At 37.0% G+C, this 17,281-nt stretch overlaps 1 protein-coding gene across 1 annotated transcript in view; it reads left to right on the top strand.

Moving 5' to 3' along the window:
- The window catches only part of CA8 (carbonic anhydrase 8), a 33,987-nt gene extending 20,014 nt beyond the window's left edge, over positions 1–13,973 (top strand). Inside the window, exons 4-7 of the mRNA XM_029283416.1 lie at positions 1,344–1,439; positions 9,011–9,073; positions 10,645–10,693; positions 13,666–13,973. Of these exons, the coding sequence (XP_029139249.1) occupies positions 1,344–1,439; positions 9,011–9,073; positions 10,645–10,693; positions 13,666–13,808 (351 nt within the window). The 3' untranslated portion in view covers positions 13,809–13,973. The remainder of the gene's footprint in view (positions 1–1,343; positions 1,440–9,010; positions 9,074–10,644; positions 10,694–13,665) is intronic.
- The last annotated feature ends 3,308 nt before the right edge of the window (positions 13,974–17,281 follow it).

The raw sequence follows: 17,281 nt of genomic DNA, 5'->3' as shown, positions 1-17,281 counted from the left end.
ATTGTCAAGGTTGAGAAACACTGATCTATGCTAACTTGACTTGCAAATTATCGAAGGAGGTTTTTAAATGCATCTGTTAGCAGATGGGGCAGTGTGTTGGCTTAGCTGTTAAGAGGCTAGGCTTGTCAGTTGGAAACCTGATAACCCAAGTTTGAGACCCAACCACCACGTGATAGGGTGAGCTGCCGTTCTTGCCCCAGATCTGACCAACCTAGCAGTTTGAAAGCATGCAAATGCAATTAGATAAATAGGCACTACTTCGGTGGGAAGGTAACAGTGCTCTGTGATGTCATGCTGGCCACATATCTGCAGAAACGTCTTCACACAATGCTGGCTCAATGGCCTTGAAATGGAGATGAGCACCACCCTCTACAGTTAGCAATGACTAGCAGAATAAAATCCGCAGGGGTATATGCAAATGTTAAAACTACAAATAATTGAAGATAAAGTGAGGGAATATTAGACATAACAGCAGCATTCCAATCCATTTTGGAATGATGTCCCCTCTGAATATCCCCATCAAGCTCCCAGCCTGATGATGTTCTCTCAGGCCTTGGAGTACGACAGATGGGACTTTCCTGGGTGTGATGCTTTTGTAATAATTGTGTAGGTTTGTTTGCTTATTTTTGTAATTTCTTTCTTATTTTGTAATTTATTTTGTAATTTCCACTTTATTGTTTTTTGTTGCTTTTCATTTTTATGAGCTGCCCATACTCAGTTGGGGTCACACTGCATCAACATTGAATAAATGAAATCAATAACATATTTCTTAATGTCTAATTTTAAGTAGTCATTTTAAACTCTGAAGAACAGCATATATCTATATGAGCCTATCTAAATATTGATTTCATTGGAAGAATCAGGTAGTAGTTCCTGGAAAATACCATTTCTGTTGACGTCCCATCAAATTGGAATGTGTTCCTCTGGGAAATCTACCTTGTATTCCACAGGTTTCCCTCAACTGCTCCGTGAAAACATTAATAAATGCCTTTACTGTGCTAAGTGTGCTACAGCTACTAGGTTGTTGTTTTAATTGTAGTTCACTTGTTTTTAGGATGTTTGACAATGCTTTACAATTTTTGTTTAATTGTTTTCATTAAAATGTTAAATGATCTTAGGTCATTGTGTGGAAAGACAGAATAGAAACATTTCAAAAAACAGTTTATTTTTTATTTATTCATTAAATTTTTATGCTGCCCATAAAAACAGTCTTTGCACGGACTTCTAATCAACGACTGCTAGGAAATTTCTTATCCATGCAATGTCTTTTTGCTACAAGTGATCTCTGTCTCTCTCCCCTCTCCCCTTTTTGTCTGTCTGTCTCTCTTTCTTTCTCTCTCCAGCTCCATCTGATCCATTGGAACACTACCATGTATCACAGTATTGATGAGGCAGTCGGAAAGAAGAATGGTATAGTCATTATTGCCTTATTTGTGCAGGTAATTTTCCTTCTCTTTGCCATGATCATTTATTGTCTCTTAATTGCAGTTTCATTGCAATACTGCCATGATGGGTGAAACTATGGATCTCAATGCCTCTGTTCCACAACTATTACAAAAACAGAAGCAGACTGGCATTGTGTCTGTTCAGAAGAAAGTCATACTTTATGTCTTTTGGCAATACAAGCCCCTTTCATTCAAGCTGCAGATGACATTTAAGTTTGTGTTTACCAAGTGAATAAACTGAACTTATAGAAGTTGAACTGTGTTGAACTGAACTTATTATTCCTCTTCAAGCTTTTGGAACAAATATATGAAGGGCTTCTGAGTCTCACTAATTATACCTTTGTTTCAAAAATATTGAATACCTCATGAGGACTTGATTCTTGGTCAATATCCCTGTGGAGGGAGCCTGCATACCTACAGTTGTGTTTTAAGCCTGGTGTCCTTCAATTTGATATTTACCATGCACCAATCAAGATATAGCCAATCCTGGCAGTGGTCTAAGGAGTGAGCAAGGTGGCAGTTTTCACAGTCTCGTAGAGTAGAAAGTACTGTATTCTTTTTTGAAAAGATTATGATTTTACTTTTGTGGTAGATTTTGTAACTTGCACTGTGGCCTTTGGAAATAATCATAATGTTTACTTTCCCTCACACAAACACTAGGTGGAAGCAAAAAGTTAGACTTTTTTGTATCTCTTTGGTGCCATCTTGTGGTCATCTTGATTTGTGTAGCCCATGCACAGTTGCCATGATGCACTCTAGATCAGGGGTCCCCAACCCCCGGTCCGTGGATTGGTAACGGGCCGCAGCATGTCAGCAACTGGGCTGCACAAACAAGCAAAGCCCCATCCGCAGGATGCAGGCAGCACAAAAAACCACACCCCCTCTGGTCTGCGGAAAAACCTCTTGTCATGTAACTGGTCCTTGGTACCCAAAAGGTTGGGGACCTCTGCTCCAGATAATCTATATTGCATTCATTTTTGTGTTAGATTTATATCCTGTATTTTGTCCAGAAGCACAGAGTTGTTTACATACATAAATAAAATTAAGAAACAGTATAACTTACTCCCATTTTTCCTCAACAACCTTGTGAGGTAAGTTGGGCTGAGAGAGACTAACAGGTTTGAGCTTTGATGATTGAGGATAGACTAGTTAAGGCACCAGGCTAAAAACTGGAAGACCATGAGATGTAGTCCCATCTTAGGCATGTAAGCCTGCTTGGGTGAATTTGAGCTATTCATTCTCTCTCAGCCCAACCCACCTCACAAGGATGTTGTAGGGAAAATAGGAGGAAAAAAGAGTATTAGATATGTTTGCCATTTTGAGTTATTTATAAAAAAATAATAAAGGTGGGATAATAAATAACTTTTGATGCTATGCAGATGAACCAGGATGGGGTTTCTAAAGTTGGGGTAGTTTGGGACCTTTATTCAAGAAAAGGTTTATTATGTTTTCAAATTATCTGTTTTGTTTCTTCTGCCAAAAAATTAAACTAACATTTTTCAGCAGCAGTTTCATTATGGAGGCTCTCTTGGACCCCAAAAAGGTTTCTTAAAGTAGTTTTTGGGCTCTGTGTTGCTCCCCAGCTTAGAAGAGAAATATAGTAGAAGAAATTTGGAAGAGTGAAAGGATCAAGGACCATGTCATGTCTGGAACTGCTGTGAACTGCCAAGTAATAGGATACAGGTAGTCCTTGACTTAAGGACATTCATTTAATTATGGTTCAAAGCTATGATGGCCTTGGAAAAAGTAACTCATGATCTATATTTGCACTTTCAACCATTGCACCACCCCCAAGGCCACGTGAACACAATTCACAGTTGCTTGACAACTGGCTTATATTTATGATGGTTTGTAGAGCCCTGTAGTCATGATTTGCAACATTTCAATGCCAATTTCTGGCAAAGAAACCCATGGGGAAGTTGGATTTGCTTAATGACCTGGCAATTTGCTTAATGCCCACTGAAAAATTGTTGTAAAAATGGGTCTGACTCAACTTACGACTGCAATGATTTATAAGAAAAATTCCAGTCCCAATTAATAATAATAATAATAATAACAACAACAACAATAATAACAGTAACAGTAACAACAACAACAATAATAATAATGTTGGAAGGGACCTTGGGGGTCATCTAGTCCAACCTCCTGTTTAGGCAGGAAACCCTATACTATTTCAGACAAATGGCTGTCCAGTCTCTTCTTAAAAACTTCCAGTGTTGGAGCATTCACAATTTCTGGAGGCAGGTTGTTCCACTGATTAATTGTTCTATCAGGAAATTTCTCCTTAGTTCTAGATTGCTTCTCTCCTTGATTAGTTTCCATCCGTTGCTGGCTGTAAGTGGTTGTAAGTCAAGGAATACCTACAGTAGAATAGTGAATGGCAAATAGAAATGTTTCTTCTTGAACCATATTTGAATGGTTTTTTGTAGACTTCTATTTCTCGTCTTAAATTCCTTGCAGACTTTGGTGTTTGATTGGAAAGATGTATGGCTCTAGTGCAGAGAAGACTGCTAAAAATAATGAAAACTTGGTCTCCTAAAGGACTTTATAATTGCTTTGGAAGCTGTTATCCAGTTTCTTCAAACCTAACCTTGGAATTAATCAGAAAGTTAAATTAAATTGTTAAATAAATCTCTTTAACTTATTACTCCATCTCATTCTCGATTCAATGTACTCTTTTTTTGGCAGGAAAGTAGGTATTTTGAAAATATCTCTTCACCTGATCCTTAAGTGCTGTATGTCCTATGATTAAGAACCAATTGGGTGGATGCCAAATTCATTTCATGGAAAACACATACACTTATAAAGTACATGTTATATAATTACAAGCATCTAGGTACAAATAACAATTGACTATCTAGGATGAGGTACATATTTCCACTTCTGTCAATATGTTAAGTCAGGAGTTCCCATAAAGACCACTTGCACAGCTCCAAAATAGAGGAAATGTACTATCACTTCCATTGACAACAGCAACAGATAAAAGAGCACAGTGATTTTGTATCTCATTTTATTTATATGAATTGATGCAGCAGAACTGTGTCTGCATCAGCAGGGATGCTCTCTGCTGGTAGAACAAAACAATTAATTCCCATTTTCCCATGGCCTCCTCCACATCATTAAAATTTGCTCAGATGGAACAGTTTTTTAATGGTGTTGAGGAAATTTTAAGTACTCTTCGATAGGTGGACTTTTAAAGAAATCTTCAATCAGCTAAAGGATATGCCTATGCAGTCTGCTGCCCAGGTGCCAATTATTAACAAGCAACTTTCTCCTCTTATGGCGCTGTGTATTTTAATGAGGATCTGCATAGCCCTTCGAGCAAATGATAATTCACCGTCATAGCTGCCAGAGTTCTGCATGAGCATATGGAGTTGTCTATGTCTGTGGGATATTTAAGAGTTGTAGATATTAAATAGCTTTTTTCCAAGGTTTGAGTCAAAACAGCCCAATTAGATTTTATGCTGATTAATAAAAACAGTGTTGATCAATGGTTTCTATTTATTGGCCTCTCCAGTATCTATCATTGTCATATTGTGACTTAGACTCAGAATGCAAATTTCTTTCTTATGAATGAATTGCTGTCCACATTTTAGAGTTGCTTCTGCTCCATAATCACTTGAGTGTATTTGTAGCTCAATTAATTACCTGCTTCTAGTATTTTATTCTTATGGCCAAAACAAACAAAATCCAATTAAACTGAGTGTAGCAAATGTGTAAGATGTTGATGAAGGTTGTTTAACTCATGAAAATGTTTCCTACCCAGTTATTACACTTTAAATCAACTTTCAAAGTATGCCATATTTTCATTTTTTGAAATCCAAAAGTACATTTTTAGAACAATCTTAATTTTGTGCAATAATCTGATCAAGTTTTGAATGTTCTCTCATTTCCCTTCCCAGAGACTTCACCCTTTAACCTGAAAAGAATAGAAACTTAATTTCTGAACTCATCCAACCAAAGGGAAGTGATCACTATTCTGTGTAATTGGTTCCATAGGCAAACTGTCTTTTGTATAATAGAGGTTTTATTTTCAGTTGGATTGTGCTCTTCTGTCATTGTAATCTGCTACTCTATATCCACTACCTTTGTTTTTTTTTTAAAAAAATATTTTATTAATTAAGTATAATATAAATAAATCCAAACTCAACCCCCAAAACTCCACTATTCACCAAGAATTCCATTTATTCTCATGTGTGCTTTATTACTATTATACATTTCTATAGAGCATCATATATCTGCACAGATCCAGAAGAAGTATACTTTCAGTCCCCTTTATCTTCACTTTTTTCTGATAACTCTTAGAAGCTGTTCTGTTATGTACCTGATCCTTATTCCTGGCATACACCACAATTCATCAGCATTTAAGTTCTTTATAACAGTGAATTATCAGTTTCTCTTTGTCTTTTATAGAGCAAAGTTGTATCTGATGCTGTCTCTGATTCTGCAGTATCTGTTTTTTTTCTTTGAATAGTCTGCTTGATCTTCAAGGATCTAAAACCTGTTGTTGTTTTTTTGTTACAGCAGTGTAGAATGCCTTTTCTGTCTTTTGCTATTGGTTGTTACTCTAATCCACTGTCCCTGTTTCTCTTCCCCCCCTTTATTGAGAGTTTCTCCTATTATGTGTTTCTGTTGGGGGGATTCATTTTCTTGAATGGATACATCTTTTCATTCAAAAAAGGCAGGCATAGCCACACTCCTCTGTGCATGAATAATTCACCTGTTGACATGGTTACCAGCATCAAATTCCTGAGTGTGCAGTTAACAAGTAGGGTGGCTTGGTAGCTCAACAGCGAGAATCTGGTGAAGCGGGCACAGCAGCACCTGCGTTTTCTGTGTCGCATGAGAAAAGCACATCTTCCTTCCCCTGTCCTTACCACTTTCTACAGAGGGAAGATCGAGAGCATCCTATCATACAGCATCACAGTCTGGAAGCATCACTGCTTCAGACAGGAAGGCAGTGCAGAGAGTGGTGAGGATGGCTGAAAAGATTATTGGCAGTTCCCTCCCATCCAGGACATAGCATATAAATGTTGCTTGAGCTGGATTTGCAAGATTGTCCGGGACACTACACATTCTCTTCACGACCTGTTTTCTTTGTTACCTTCGTGGTATCCGAAGCAGAACATTCAGATTCAGTCAAATTTTGTTCCATACAGTATTAACCTTGTGAACTCTAAAGCTTCCTCCTTCCGTTATGTATTCAAGATAGACAGTGATTAATATTTATATATTACTTATATGTAAAGGTGTAGGTCTATACATATGTTGCATATAATACGTTTAAATGTGTGTTGTGTACACTTAGCAAGCAATTAAATTTCATTTTTAATGTGTGCCATTGCGCCCACAGTAAAAATGACAATAAAGGTTATCTATCTATCTATCTATCTATCTATCTATCTATCTATCTATCTATCTATCTATCTATCTATCTATCTATCTATCTATCTATCTATCTATCTATCTATCTATCTATCTATCCATCCATCCATCCATCCATCCATCCATCCATCCATCCATCCATCCATCCATCCATCCATCTATCTATCTATCTATCTTTCAAAGTATGGCCATTTGCTATCCTAAACCATTGGTTTTTCTTCAAGGACTGCTATGAACTTGCTTTTGCTGCAAATACTATTTTCAGGCAGGAAGATAAGCATGCCACAAGCATTGTGGGTCTTAATAGCATATAGTTATTTATTAATCTTCATTTTTGCTTCTTTAAATACCATTCATATTAAAGCTTTTACTCGTTCTTTTTCCCTTCTTGGTGTCTCACATTAGCGAAGTTGAACATGAGTTATTAGCATTCCCTCTAATTCATTCTTGGAACCTTATATTCTCCATGTCCCTGCCAACATTTATTTGTTCATTCAATTTCATTCAATTCATTCAAAATTTGTCAAGTCTGGCACACTAACAAAGGACCATAGGTCTGGAGTAATAGAAGGATTAATTAAACCAGCTGATTTTTTTTAATCCGTGGGATAGTTTTTTCTTAATTCACACACATGTACATTCTTGCAATTAATATATTGTGAAATAACATAAATATACACATGACATACATTTTATATACATTTATGTAAAAAGGTGGGATTAAAAAAATCTAATCATCATGATTAACTACCTGTATAGAATTCAGATATAAACAATATCTGTTTGGAATCTGGCCTTCAACTGCTAATTATGCAGTTACTTTATGGCCTGTATTGCTATATAGATAAGAAGTCCATGGCAGTTCATTCATTACTCGGTAAAGAATTATGCAAGGTGTTCTTGGATAATTAAATTACTCTTTCTTAGCCTTCTAGACCAGGGCTTTTCAACCTTTTCACCCATTGTACCACTTTTAGGATATGACGACATTTGAGTACCACCTAGCAAGGTGTCAAAAACTTGCTGACCAAAAAAAAAGGAAAAAAGTGATAAAGTACAGGCAGTCCTCGACAGTTCACTTAGTGACTGTTCGAAGTTACAATGGCACTGAAAAAAGTGCCCCCCAAGCCACAGCTGAGCAAGACACCTGCCTGTCCGCCCGGCTGCGCTCTTCCTCCTGTCCGAGGTTTTCATTGTTGTGAGCATTTCTGTTGAGGATTGGCAATAGAGGTGGGGTAGGGGGGTGTTTGGTTTTTACTCCCCCCGTCTGCTGGGTGGTTGCAGCAGATTTTGGTCACTTCACATGATCCTGGGACACTGACTGTCATAAATATGAGTCAGTTGCCAAGCATCTGAATGTAAATCACAAGACCCTGGAGATGCTGCAATATTCCAGCTGATCGGCGCTTCTTCTGGGCTCAGCAGAAGCACCAGGATCAGCATCGAGCTCCAGCTGGAGCCTGGCGCTGATCCTGGTGCTTCCCCTGAGCCCTGACAGCCCCGAAAAAGCGCCGATCAGCTGGAAAGCGGCACGACAGCCCTGCAGCTCCAGCCATCTCTCGCTCAGGCTTGTGCGGTGCTGCCACCGGTTCAGCTCATTCCCTTCCCCCGCTACCACTTTTCTAGGATGGTTGCGTACCACTTGCCAGGTGCCAATGTACCACAGGTTGTACCTGTACCACTGGTTGAAAAGCCCTGTTCTAGACCCACTGAGTTTTATTTGCTTTTTTCTCTGTTTTGTCCTTTCATAACATATGTAAGTTAAGTTAGGAAAGAACAAAACAGAGAAGAAAGGAAATGAGACACAGTGTAGCAAGAATAGTGCAGCCTAGGACCTTGAAGATCCAAGTTTAAATCCAAGTGCACTGTAAAGTACTCTGGATAAGTCTAGCTAGTTACTTTCTTGCAACCTGTCACATAGCATTCTTGTTGTGAGATTATAACAGAGGTAAGTTCTCTTGAACGCTTTAGAAGGAAGATGGTTTTTAATGTAAGAAACAACAACATAAATGTCATGAATTTCACATAGGAATGATAACATATATACATAATGAATAATATTACTTTTTTTTAGTTTGATATAACAAAGTGTCAGAGAATAATGTGTTGTTAAACCTATTTCAGAAAAAGAGTAACCTGTATTGTATTTCAGTATTTATTTATTGTTGGTTTTATTTCAGATAGGAAAGGAACATTCAGGCCTAAAGGCTGTGACTGAGATTCTGCAAGACATTCAGTATAAGGTGAAATATCTTCATTATATAATTGGGGATCAGGTACTTAATATGATCTGAATTTCTGGAGAAATGGAATATACAGCAGTCATTTATTTAATATACTTATACTCCTCTTTTCTCCTCAACTAAATATCCAAAATATTGAAATATCAATTGCAATTCTATATTAAAAATCACATTTGACATTAACATTCATTAGCAAAAAAGAGAACCATCTTTATAATCAAAACAAGATGTAGCCAAAAGGTAAACTTTAATTTGACAGCCAATGTGAACCTGTGCTTGATTCGCAAATATGCTTCTAGTTCAGAAGCCATGAACAGCTTTAGATGTTTTGATGTTTTTTTAGTGTTTTAATGGTTTTCACAGTTTTTAATATTTTAAACTGTTTTTAAGATTTTAATTGTAATATATGTTTCTGAATTGTGAGCTGCCCAGAGTTGCTTGCTGAGATGGGCAGCTATAGAAACCAATCAGTCAAACAAACAAACAAAACAGCTAAAAATCTATAAGCACTCCAAATTAGAGATCTGCTTTTACAGTTGTAGGAAAACCTCATCCAAAAATAAGCTGGCCTACAATTCTCTAGCCAGTTTACTAAGAACACTTCTATCTTATCTGGATTTAACTTTAATTTGTTCTGTGTCCTCTAGTGATTATTGAACTTAGGCAATTATAAATGGTACTAGCATTGTTGGATTTGGATTCTAATGTTCTATAGGCTTACTGATGACACCCAGTCCAAAAACATGAATGACCCTCCATCTCCCCCCCCAAAAAAAATATTGAACAGAAGGAAGGCAAAATGAAATCAGATGGCTCATCATACCTCAGTATCAACATACCTTTGGAGCTTGGCTTAAGAGAAAGGAACAGAATTGCAAAATAGTGACTCTAAAGACCAATACCTCCAGACAGTCCAGAAGGATACCATTCACTGTAGCCTTGTGTAGGACTTTCAGATACTGAACCTGCAGTAAACATTTACAGTGGGGCAGCTTTTCCAGATGCTTTGTAACCTATATTGGTTTTCATGTTGCTGGAATTGGGATTATGTGAAACATTTAATTCTATGTGTTGAAGGTTCCACATTTCTAGTATTCAAATAGTCCTCTCTAGATTAAGTCATTATTTTCAATTAAGAGTATAACAAATTCCAATCACTTTGATATTTTCAGAGATTGATAGAACTCTTAAGGGCAACCAAGTCCATCCAGAAAAATGATGTGACATTTTGAATATTTCTTTTTAAAAAATATTCATATTTCTGGATAGCATTCACCCATTCATCCCATTCACCCATTCATCCCACTTTTATATAAAGTTGACTTGGCATGGGTGCTTGCATCATCATTTATCAATGCCAATGTAAGTCAAACTGATCTTATCTGCTACAAGCCTACACAATAGGTTATGAGAGGTAAACTAAGATTGATTTCTGGGAGACCATTATAATTACATCATTTTCCTTCCTTTCCTTTTGAAATACTGCATAAATTACAGTCCACTTTTTCCTAAATCCACATATTTTTTTTGCTTAAGAACTAAAACCAATCTGGATTCCGTTAACTTTTCAGGGTAACTCCAAGACAATACCTTGCTTCAATCCTAACACGTTATTACCAGGTGAGTACTTATTTTTGTGCCACAAAATTTTTGTGCACACTAAACATTTGCTTTTTAGTTGTTAACAGTTAGAGTCTTTGCATACAAATGGGACATGAATCAAATAAAAAAAAACATTGCTATCAAGTTATCAGCTTCGACTAACAGTTTTAATTTAATTGAATTGCTAACAAACATAGCTCTGAACACAATACATTCCAGTGTTCTGTAACCTAGTTATACTCTAGCTTCATTGAGGCTACAGCTTCAGCTAGACATTCTCAGAAATGTAAATTCATTTTCATTAAGAGATCATCAGGATGAGAATACTGGTATAGCCCATTGTAACAAAAGTCTTGACCAAAACACTATGTGTGGAATACTCACCAGGTAGCATTTCTATTTTTTACAGGACTGAATCATAGTTTTCAAAATATTTGTACTTGTATTACATTAAAGTATAATACCAATAGAATTCAGACAGGTAATATCTCAATTGGCAATTATATCTTAATATATAATATTTACACAGTACATTTATTGTGAAAAGTATTTCATATTTTGTAACTTGTTTTTTAGATTGGAAATACAATAAGTTACTATTTGGAATCTATGAGTTTTTTTCCCTTTTGCCTAGGACTTCTTATCTATTAGAATGTAATAGAGGTTCTGGGTTTTACACTTATATTTTCCATGCACTGTAAATGAGAAATACATGCTTACAGAGAACTAACCTGACTCACAGAATATTGTGAGGTCTTGGGAGTCTTCTTGTCTAAGTATTGTTGATATTTAAATAAATATATATTTCTTAACACAATAAATAGTTGAGAATAGTTTCATTAATTAAAAAAAATCTCAAATAATATAGGTAAATATGTTGTAATAGAAAGGTTTGCTGTTTGGAGAAATTATAAAACATCATAATACCCCTTAGCATTGTTTACCATTATTAAAATTAAGAGAAAAAGACATAAAAGAGGCACATAATTGAAACAAAAAGTTTCTTATTAGTTATCTAATACCTAGACAGGTAGTATTCTTGAGTGACTCCTTTTTTCATTTCCAAGGACAAAATACATTTTTGATATTTTACCAGTTGCCATTCATTAAATGTATATTCACTTGGTTTGAGAAATCTGTGACTATAATGGATGCAATTATGGATAGAATGGATAGAATTCTAAGCAAATTCAACTGGGATAAAATAAAGGGTCGCAAAGGAATTAAATTTGATAAAGTCAATATATTCCATCAACCTCTAGATAACTCTGGATCCAATTTGGTTCTTTTGGACTTTAACTAACTGATATACGTGCATGTGTGATGAAATATTGAGAGATAATAAAATACTGTTAGATTTTGATATTATTTCTAGGCATTTCATAGCATTTAAGAAAAGAATGCAAACATTTCATGAATTTTGGCTATTATACAAGTTTTCAGCAATAACAACTACAACAACAGTAATAGCGCTAAGAGAGGCGAACAAGGGAAATAATGAGATTGAAAACAGAATATTGAAAGGAAACAATTGAGCATTGAGTTTCTAACTGGAAAAAGAAGCCTATGCACAGTCAATACCTGAAGGACATTGAAGGAAAGGCAGATACAAAATGGAGCTGGTTGAGATTAGAGGTACTGAAGAAAGAAATTGAAGGCTTCATTTTGGCGGCTAAAGAACAAGACTTGCAGACTAATTCCATGAAAGCAAAAATTCAACACATAAGTAACAACAGCAAATGTTGCTTATGCAATGAGAAAGATGAAATAGTGGATCATCTTATCAGTGGCTGCAGCAACATTTCACAGACTGATTATCTACAATGTTATGATCTAATTGCCAAAAACATACATTGGAAACTTTGCCAGAAGTTTGGTTTGAATGCAGTAAAAATCACCGGGAATACCAAGTTGACAAAATTCTTAAAATGAATAGGTCAAGATCCTGTGGAACTTTTGGATCCAAACAAATTCTGGCCCACAACACTCCTGACATCACTATTGTGGAAAAGAAATAAAACTTATTTCTTTTGCAATACCACGTGATGCATGAATTGAAGAGAAACAGCTAGAAAAAATAATGAAATATTGTGATTTGCAAATTGTAGTTGATTTATTGTGGAAGAAGAAATCAATGGTTGCACTGATATAATAGGAGCCCTTGGAGCAATACCCAAAGGGCTACCAAGATACATGGAAATTTTGAACTTATTAGACCTGAATATTCTGACTTTGCAAAAAAAATGCCTATATACTCAAAAGTTACCTTAACAGCTCTTAGGTCTTTGGTTAGAATTTGAACCAGTGGTGGGATTCAGCCAGTTCGCACCACTTCGGCAGAACCGGTAGCTAATTTTTTGTTGCCCAGGCCCAGAATGGACTTCCAGAAGTAACATCCACATAGAGAACCAGTTGTTCATATATTTGAATCCCACCACTGTTTTGAACTGTTAAGTTTTTACCAGTCCCAGACTGAATCGAATTGAAGATTAAATCTTAAATAATAATAATATTGAACAATACCTAATGTCTGACTATTAGATGTTCCTTTGGACTTAAATAACATATTTTTTACTTAAAGCTACAGGATAGATGGTAAAATTGGCTGAAAAATTCCAACCCCAGTTTTCATCTGACTTTACACTTTTTTTAATTTTCTAATTTCTACAGTAGCAACCACCATTGTAGTTGCCATGCTTTCAATTTCAATTTGAATTGTTTCTAATGGAAAGGACTGCTTTTATAAGACTATCCTGAGAAGCATATCACCATTTTTTCTATTGCATTGTGCTAGAAAATTAGTCTACACAAACCTCTCTGTGCTGTAAAATGATCTAGGGATAAAATTCTGCAAGTTGCCTTTTATGAAATACTTTCTAGGGACTCTTGTTTGACAGCTGTAGATCGCATACAGAAAAAGTTTGATGATTTCATTTCTTCAACTATGTTTACATTATTGCTTTCAAACCAAGGTATCCATTCAATTTCAGATCCACTGCTAAGAGACTATTGGGTGTATGAAGGCTCTCTCACGGTCCCACCCTGCAGTGAAGGTGTTACATGGATCTTATTTAGATATCCTTTAACTGTATCCCAAATTCAGGTAATGGTTGTGCTTATGACCACAGCCTGAAATTCTCAGTGAAAGGTTACAACATGCAGACATATTGCAAGGCATTATACTTGTTCTTTCCTGGAAATCTCATTAAATTGACCCATTTATGGCTTTTAAAATAAAGGTTAAATCATTTGTGTTATTAAAATGGAAAGGTCAGAAATGAAGAACTGTTGTTACTATTTTTCTCGTATATTATAAAAATAAAAACTTAACATGAAAAAAAGAAAGAAAAGTAAAGGAGAAAAGAGAAATAAATAAATGCCCAGCAATTTTCTTTAAAAAAAAACTTAAAACGAGCAATAGCAGATGTTTGAACAGATGTGCCAAATAGCCTTGTTTGTGTGCTCGAGGACCTAATGCAATGCTATCCAGCAGTTGCTAGCTAGTTTTACTTTCCAGAGCCATTTCAACCAGTGCCAGCATGTTCCATAGCTGACACAGAATTCACATGAGTCTAGGGCAGTGGTTCTCAACCTTTTTAATGCCATGATCCCCAACCGGTCGTAAGTCGAGGACTAAACCGGTCGTAAGTCGAGGACTAAACCGGTCGTAAGTCGAGGACTACCCAACCGGTCGTAAGTCGAGGACTTTCCCTGCCTGGGAGCGCCGCGCATGCGTGGTTCCGCCCCCTGTGCCGGCCGAGGCGTAGCTGGCAAGCGGCAGAGACGGAGCAGGCCGACCACCAGCTGGCCCAGCTCAAGGGAGGTAAGGCACCCGCCAGAAAAGGGGAAAAAAATGGCGGACAGCCTTGCTTGGCGACCCCCGTGAAATGGTCGATCGACCCCAAATGGGATCGCGACCCATAGGTTGAGAACCGCTGATCTAGGGGACAATTATAGATAACGTGAAATTCTCTCTTCATGGGAAACTTTGGTTTCTGCCACTCAGAAAGGACTTTTTTTGAATGATATATGCTTCCTTCTTGCTACTATCCATGTTTGACAAAAGGACATGATTACAGTATTGCAAGCAAGGCCAGCAGGTAACAGACAGTTAAGGGCACATGCAGGTCACCTGCTATTTTTCTTTTAAATAGAAGTGTACAGGCTACTGAACCAGATCAGATTAATAGTGTTTTCCCCCTCAAAACCCCTGACTTATTTCATTTTTATTGGTGGCAAGCAACTGTGTGTCAAACTAATTCGCATTTTTATTTTATTAGTTTGTTTTAACTCTCAGAGGATTCTTGTGTTGTTTTTGTTACAAAAGACTAACCTCTCAAAATTGCTGCAGTGGTAGACTCTAGCTATATGGAGTGGAAATCCATCAGCTTCACAGATATTCCCACTCAGATAAAGACAGATACTATACTTTTAATGAAATGTGAACTACAGGACATTATTTCTAAGTGGCTGCAGATGAAAATCTACTACAGTGTGCCTACTATATGTACATGCCAAAGTGAACTGAAGCATCTGATCAGCATATTTTAAAGCAAAGAGTGCCCCAGTATCAACATTTATGTACATGTTTGGCTTTGGTATTATTTATCATAAATGCCCCATCATACTCCATACTAGAGATACTAATAGTTTCTATGCAAAATAAATATCCAATAGGTTGTAGGAAAATAATTCATTACCATGCATACTCAGTCACTAACCTCAATGCTTTTTTATAAAATACCGTATATACTCGAGTATAGGTCGACCTGAATATAAGCCGAGGGACCGATTTTCCCACAAAGAACTGGGAAAAATTGGTGACCCGCTTATAAGCCGAGGGGGCATTTTGACTGTTCCTCCCTGGCCGTCTCGGCCTCTCTAGCCCTGTCGGTGAGCGCCCGTTAGGGCGCAGCGTCGCCAGGCCTCCCCCCTTCGCGTGAGGCGTCTGGCGTTCCCCCTCGCGCTTGGCTGTGGCGGCCCGGGGTATTCCGTCCCGGCCTTGACACGCAGCGCCGCAGGGAACGGAAGGTAAGGGGGGAGGGCCGTACCTGGAGCATCACAGGCCGGGGCGACGCCGGGAACGAGCTGGGTGGCCGCGGTGGCGGCNGGAGGGGGAGCGAGCGGCGAGCCGCCGTGGCTTGCCTGGCGGCGGCGGCGGCAGCAGCAGCTGCTTCAAGACGTTGACTCGAGTATAAGCCGAGGGGGGCATTTTTCAGCCCCAAAAATGGGCTGAAAAACTCGGCTTATACTCGAGTATATACGGTATATCCTATTTAAAGAAGTCAAGTTTTGATGCATTAAATTATGTGCTTAGACATTCCAGACTTCTTGCAACAAAACATAATATGCTGATGAATATATACTTTATACTATAGAGCTTTTATACATGCTAAAATAATTAGGATATGCAGACAGCAGCACTTTTGTCACTTAAGATAAAGAAGATTTAGAAGATCTCATTAGGAACATAAAATAAAAGTGAAAAATCTAGGATAATGTTACATATTAGGAAGACAAAAGTGATGTCAACAAGCTTGGCAAAGATGATTCCGTTTTCTTGGCCTAAAGAATAGGTAAAAGTGGAAGAGGGGATTAATCCTAGGGAAAAGATCCTGAAAGTTAAGAATATTACTGTGATCAGAAAGATCAGAATAGTTAAAGCAATAGATTTCATAGTAGCGATGTATGGACATTAAAAAAGAAGATAAAAGAATAATATTGCTGAGAATTATGAATATATAGGTAACTATTAAGTGTACCATAGATGCAAGAAGAACTTGTTCATTTTGCACAAAATAAAGCCTGACCTATTTGGGACATGTGATGTACATAGGTAATACACTAGACAAAAAATTACAAGGATGGGACAGGATTGAGGGTAGTAAAGGCAACAGGTAAGATGAATAGATGGGATCAAAAATATTACAGGGCTGTCTTGGAAGACCTACAAAATATTGCTGAAGATAGTTATGATAACAAGCATTTGTCCATGCAGTCACCAGAAGAGAATATTCAATATATATTTATTCATTGCTGTTTCTCCTCTTCACTCATTCATTCTGCTGCTGCTACCACTACTACAACTATCACCACCAATACTATTAACTTTACAGTATTCTGCTTTTTTTCAGAAAGAAATCTCTCTGTTTTACATAAGATCATTTCTAACAATAGTACATATACTGTTTACAGATATTAACAATAAGGGCAGATCTTTCCTTCTTTGTTTTTTGCTTATAGATCAGTTGATTATAATTTATTCTTGGTGAGAAGTGGGACAATTCCTGCTTGGCTAAATATTTTTTCTCTCTCCTATGTTTATGACACTTTCTATGACCCCTGTAATCATTTGCTTACATTGTCCCAATGATTCATTTTAAAAGCGTATTGTTCTCTGGAATAGTTAGTTTTGCCTACTCTCTCATAAACCCTTATTTTCTGTTTTTAAAAGGTTAATTTTGTCCTGATTTTCCAACAATTGGGTTGTCTCCTTGTGAAATACAAGGCTCATGTTACAATTAAGCAAGAATAGGTTGTCAAAGCTTTATAATAAAGAAATGAATCGACAACAGTTAGAATAGCCAGGTGGCTTTGATGTTGTTG

This window comes from Protobothrops mucrosquamatus, unplaced genomic scaffold (assembly GCF_001527695.2).
Source record: "Protobothrops mucrosquamatus isolate PMUCROS unplaced genomic scaffold, P.Mucros_1.0 scaffold79, whole genome shotgun sequence".
NCBI classification, from domain to species: Eukaryota; Metazoa; Chordata; class Lepidosauria; order Squamata; family Viperidae; genus Protobothrops; species Protobothrops mucrosquamatus.
Note: the sequence above shows the minus strand (reverse complement) of the source record. Positions and strands in the feature narration are given on the sequence as shown.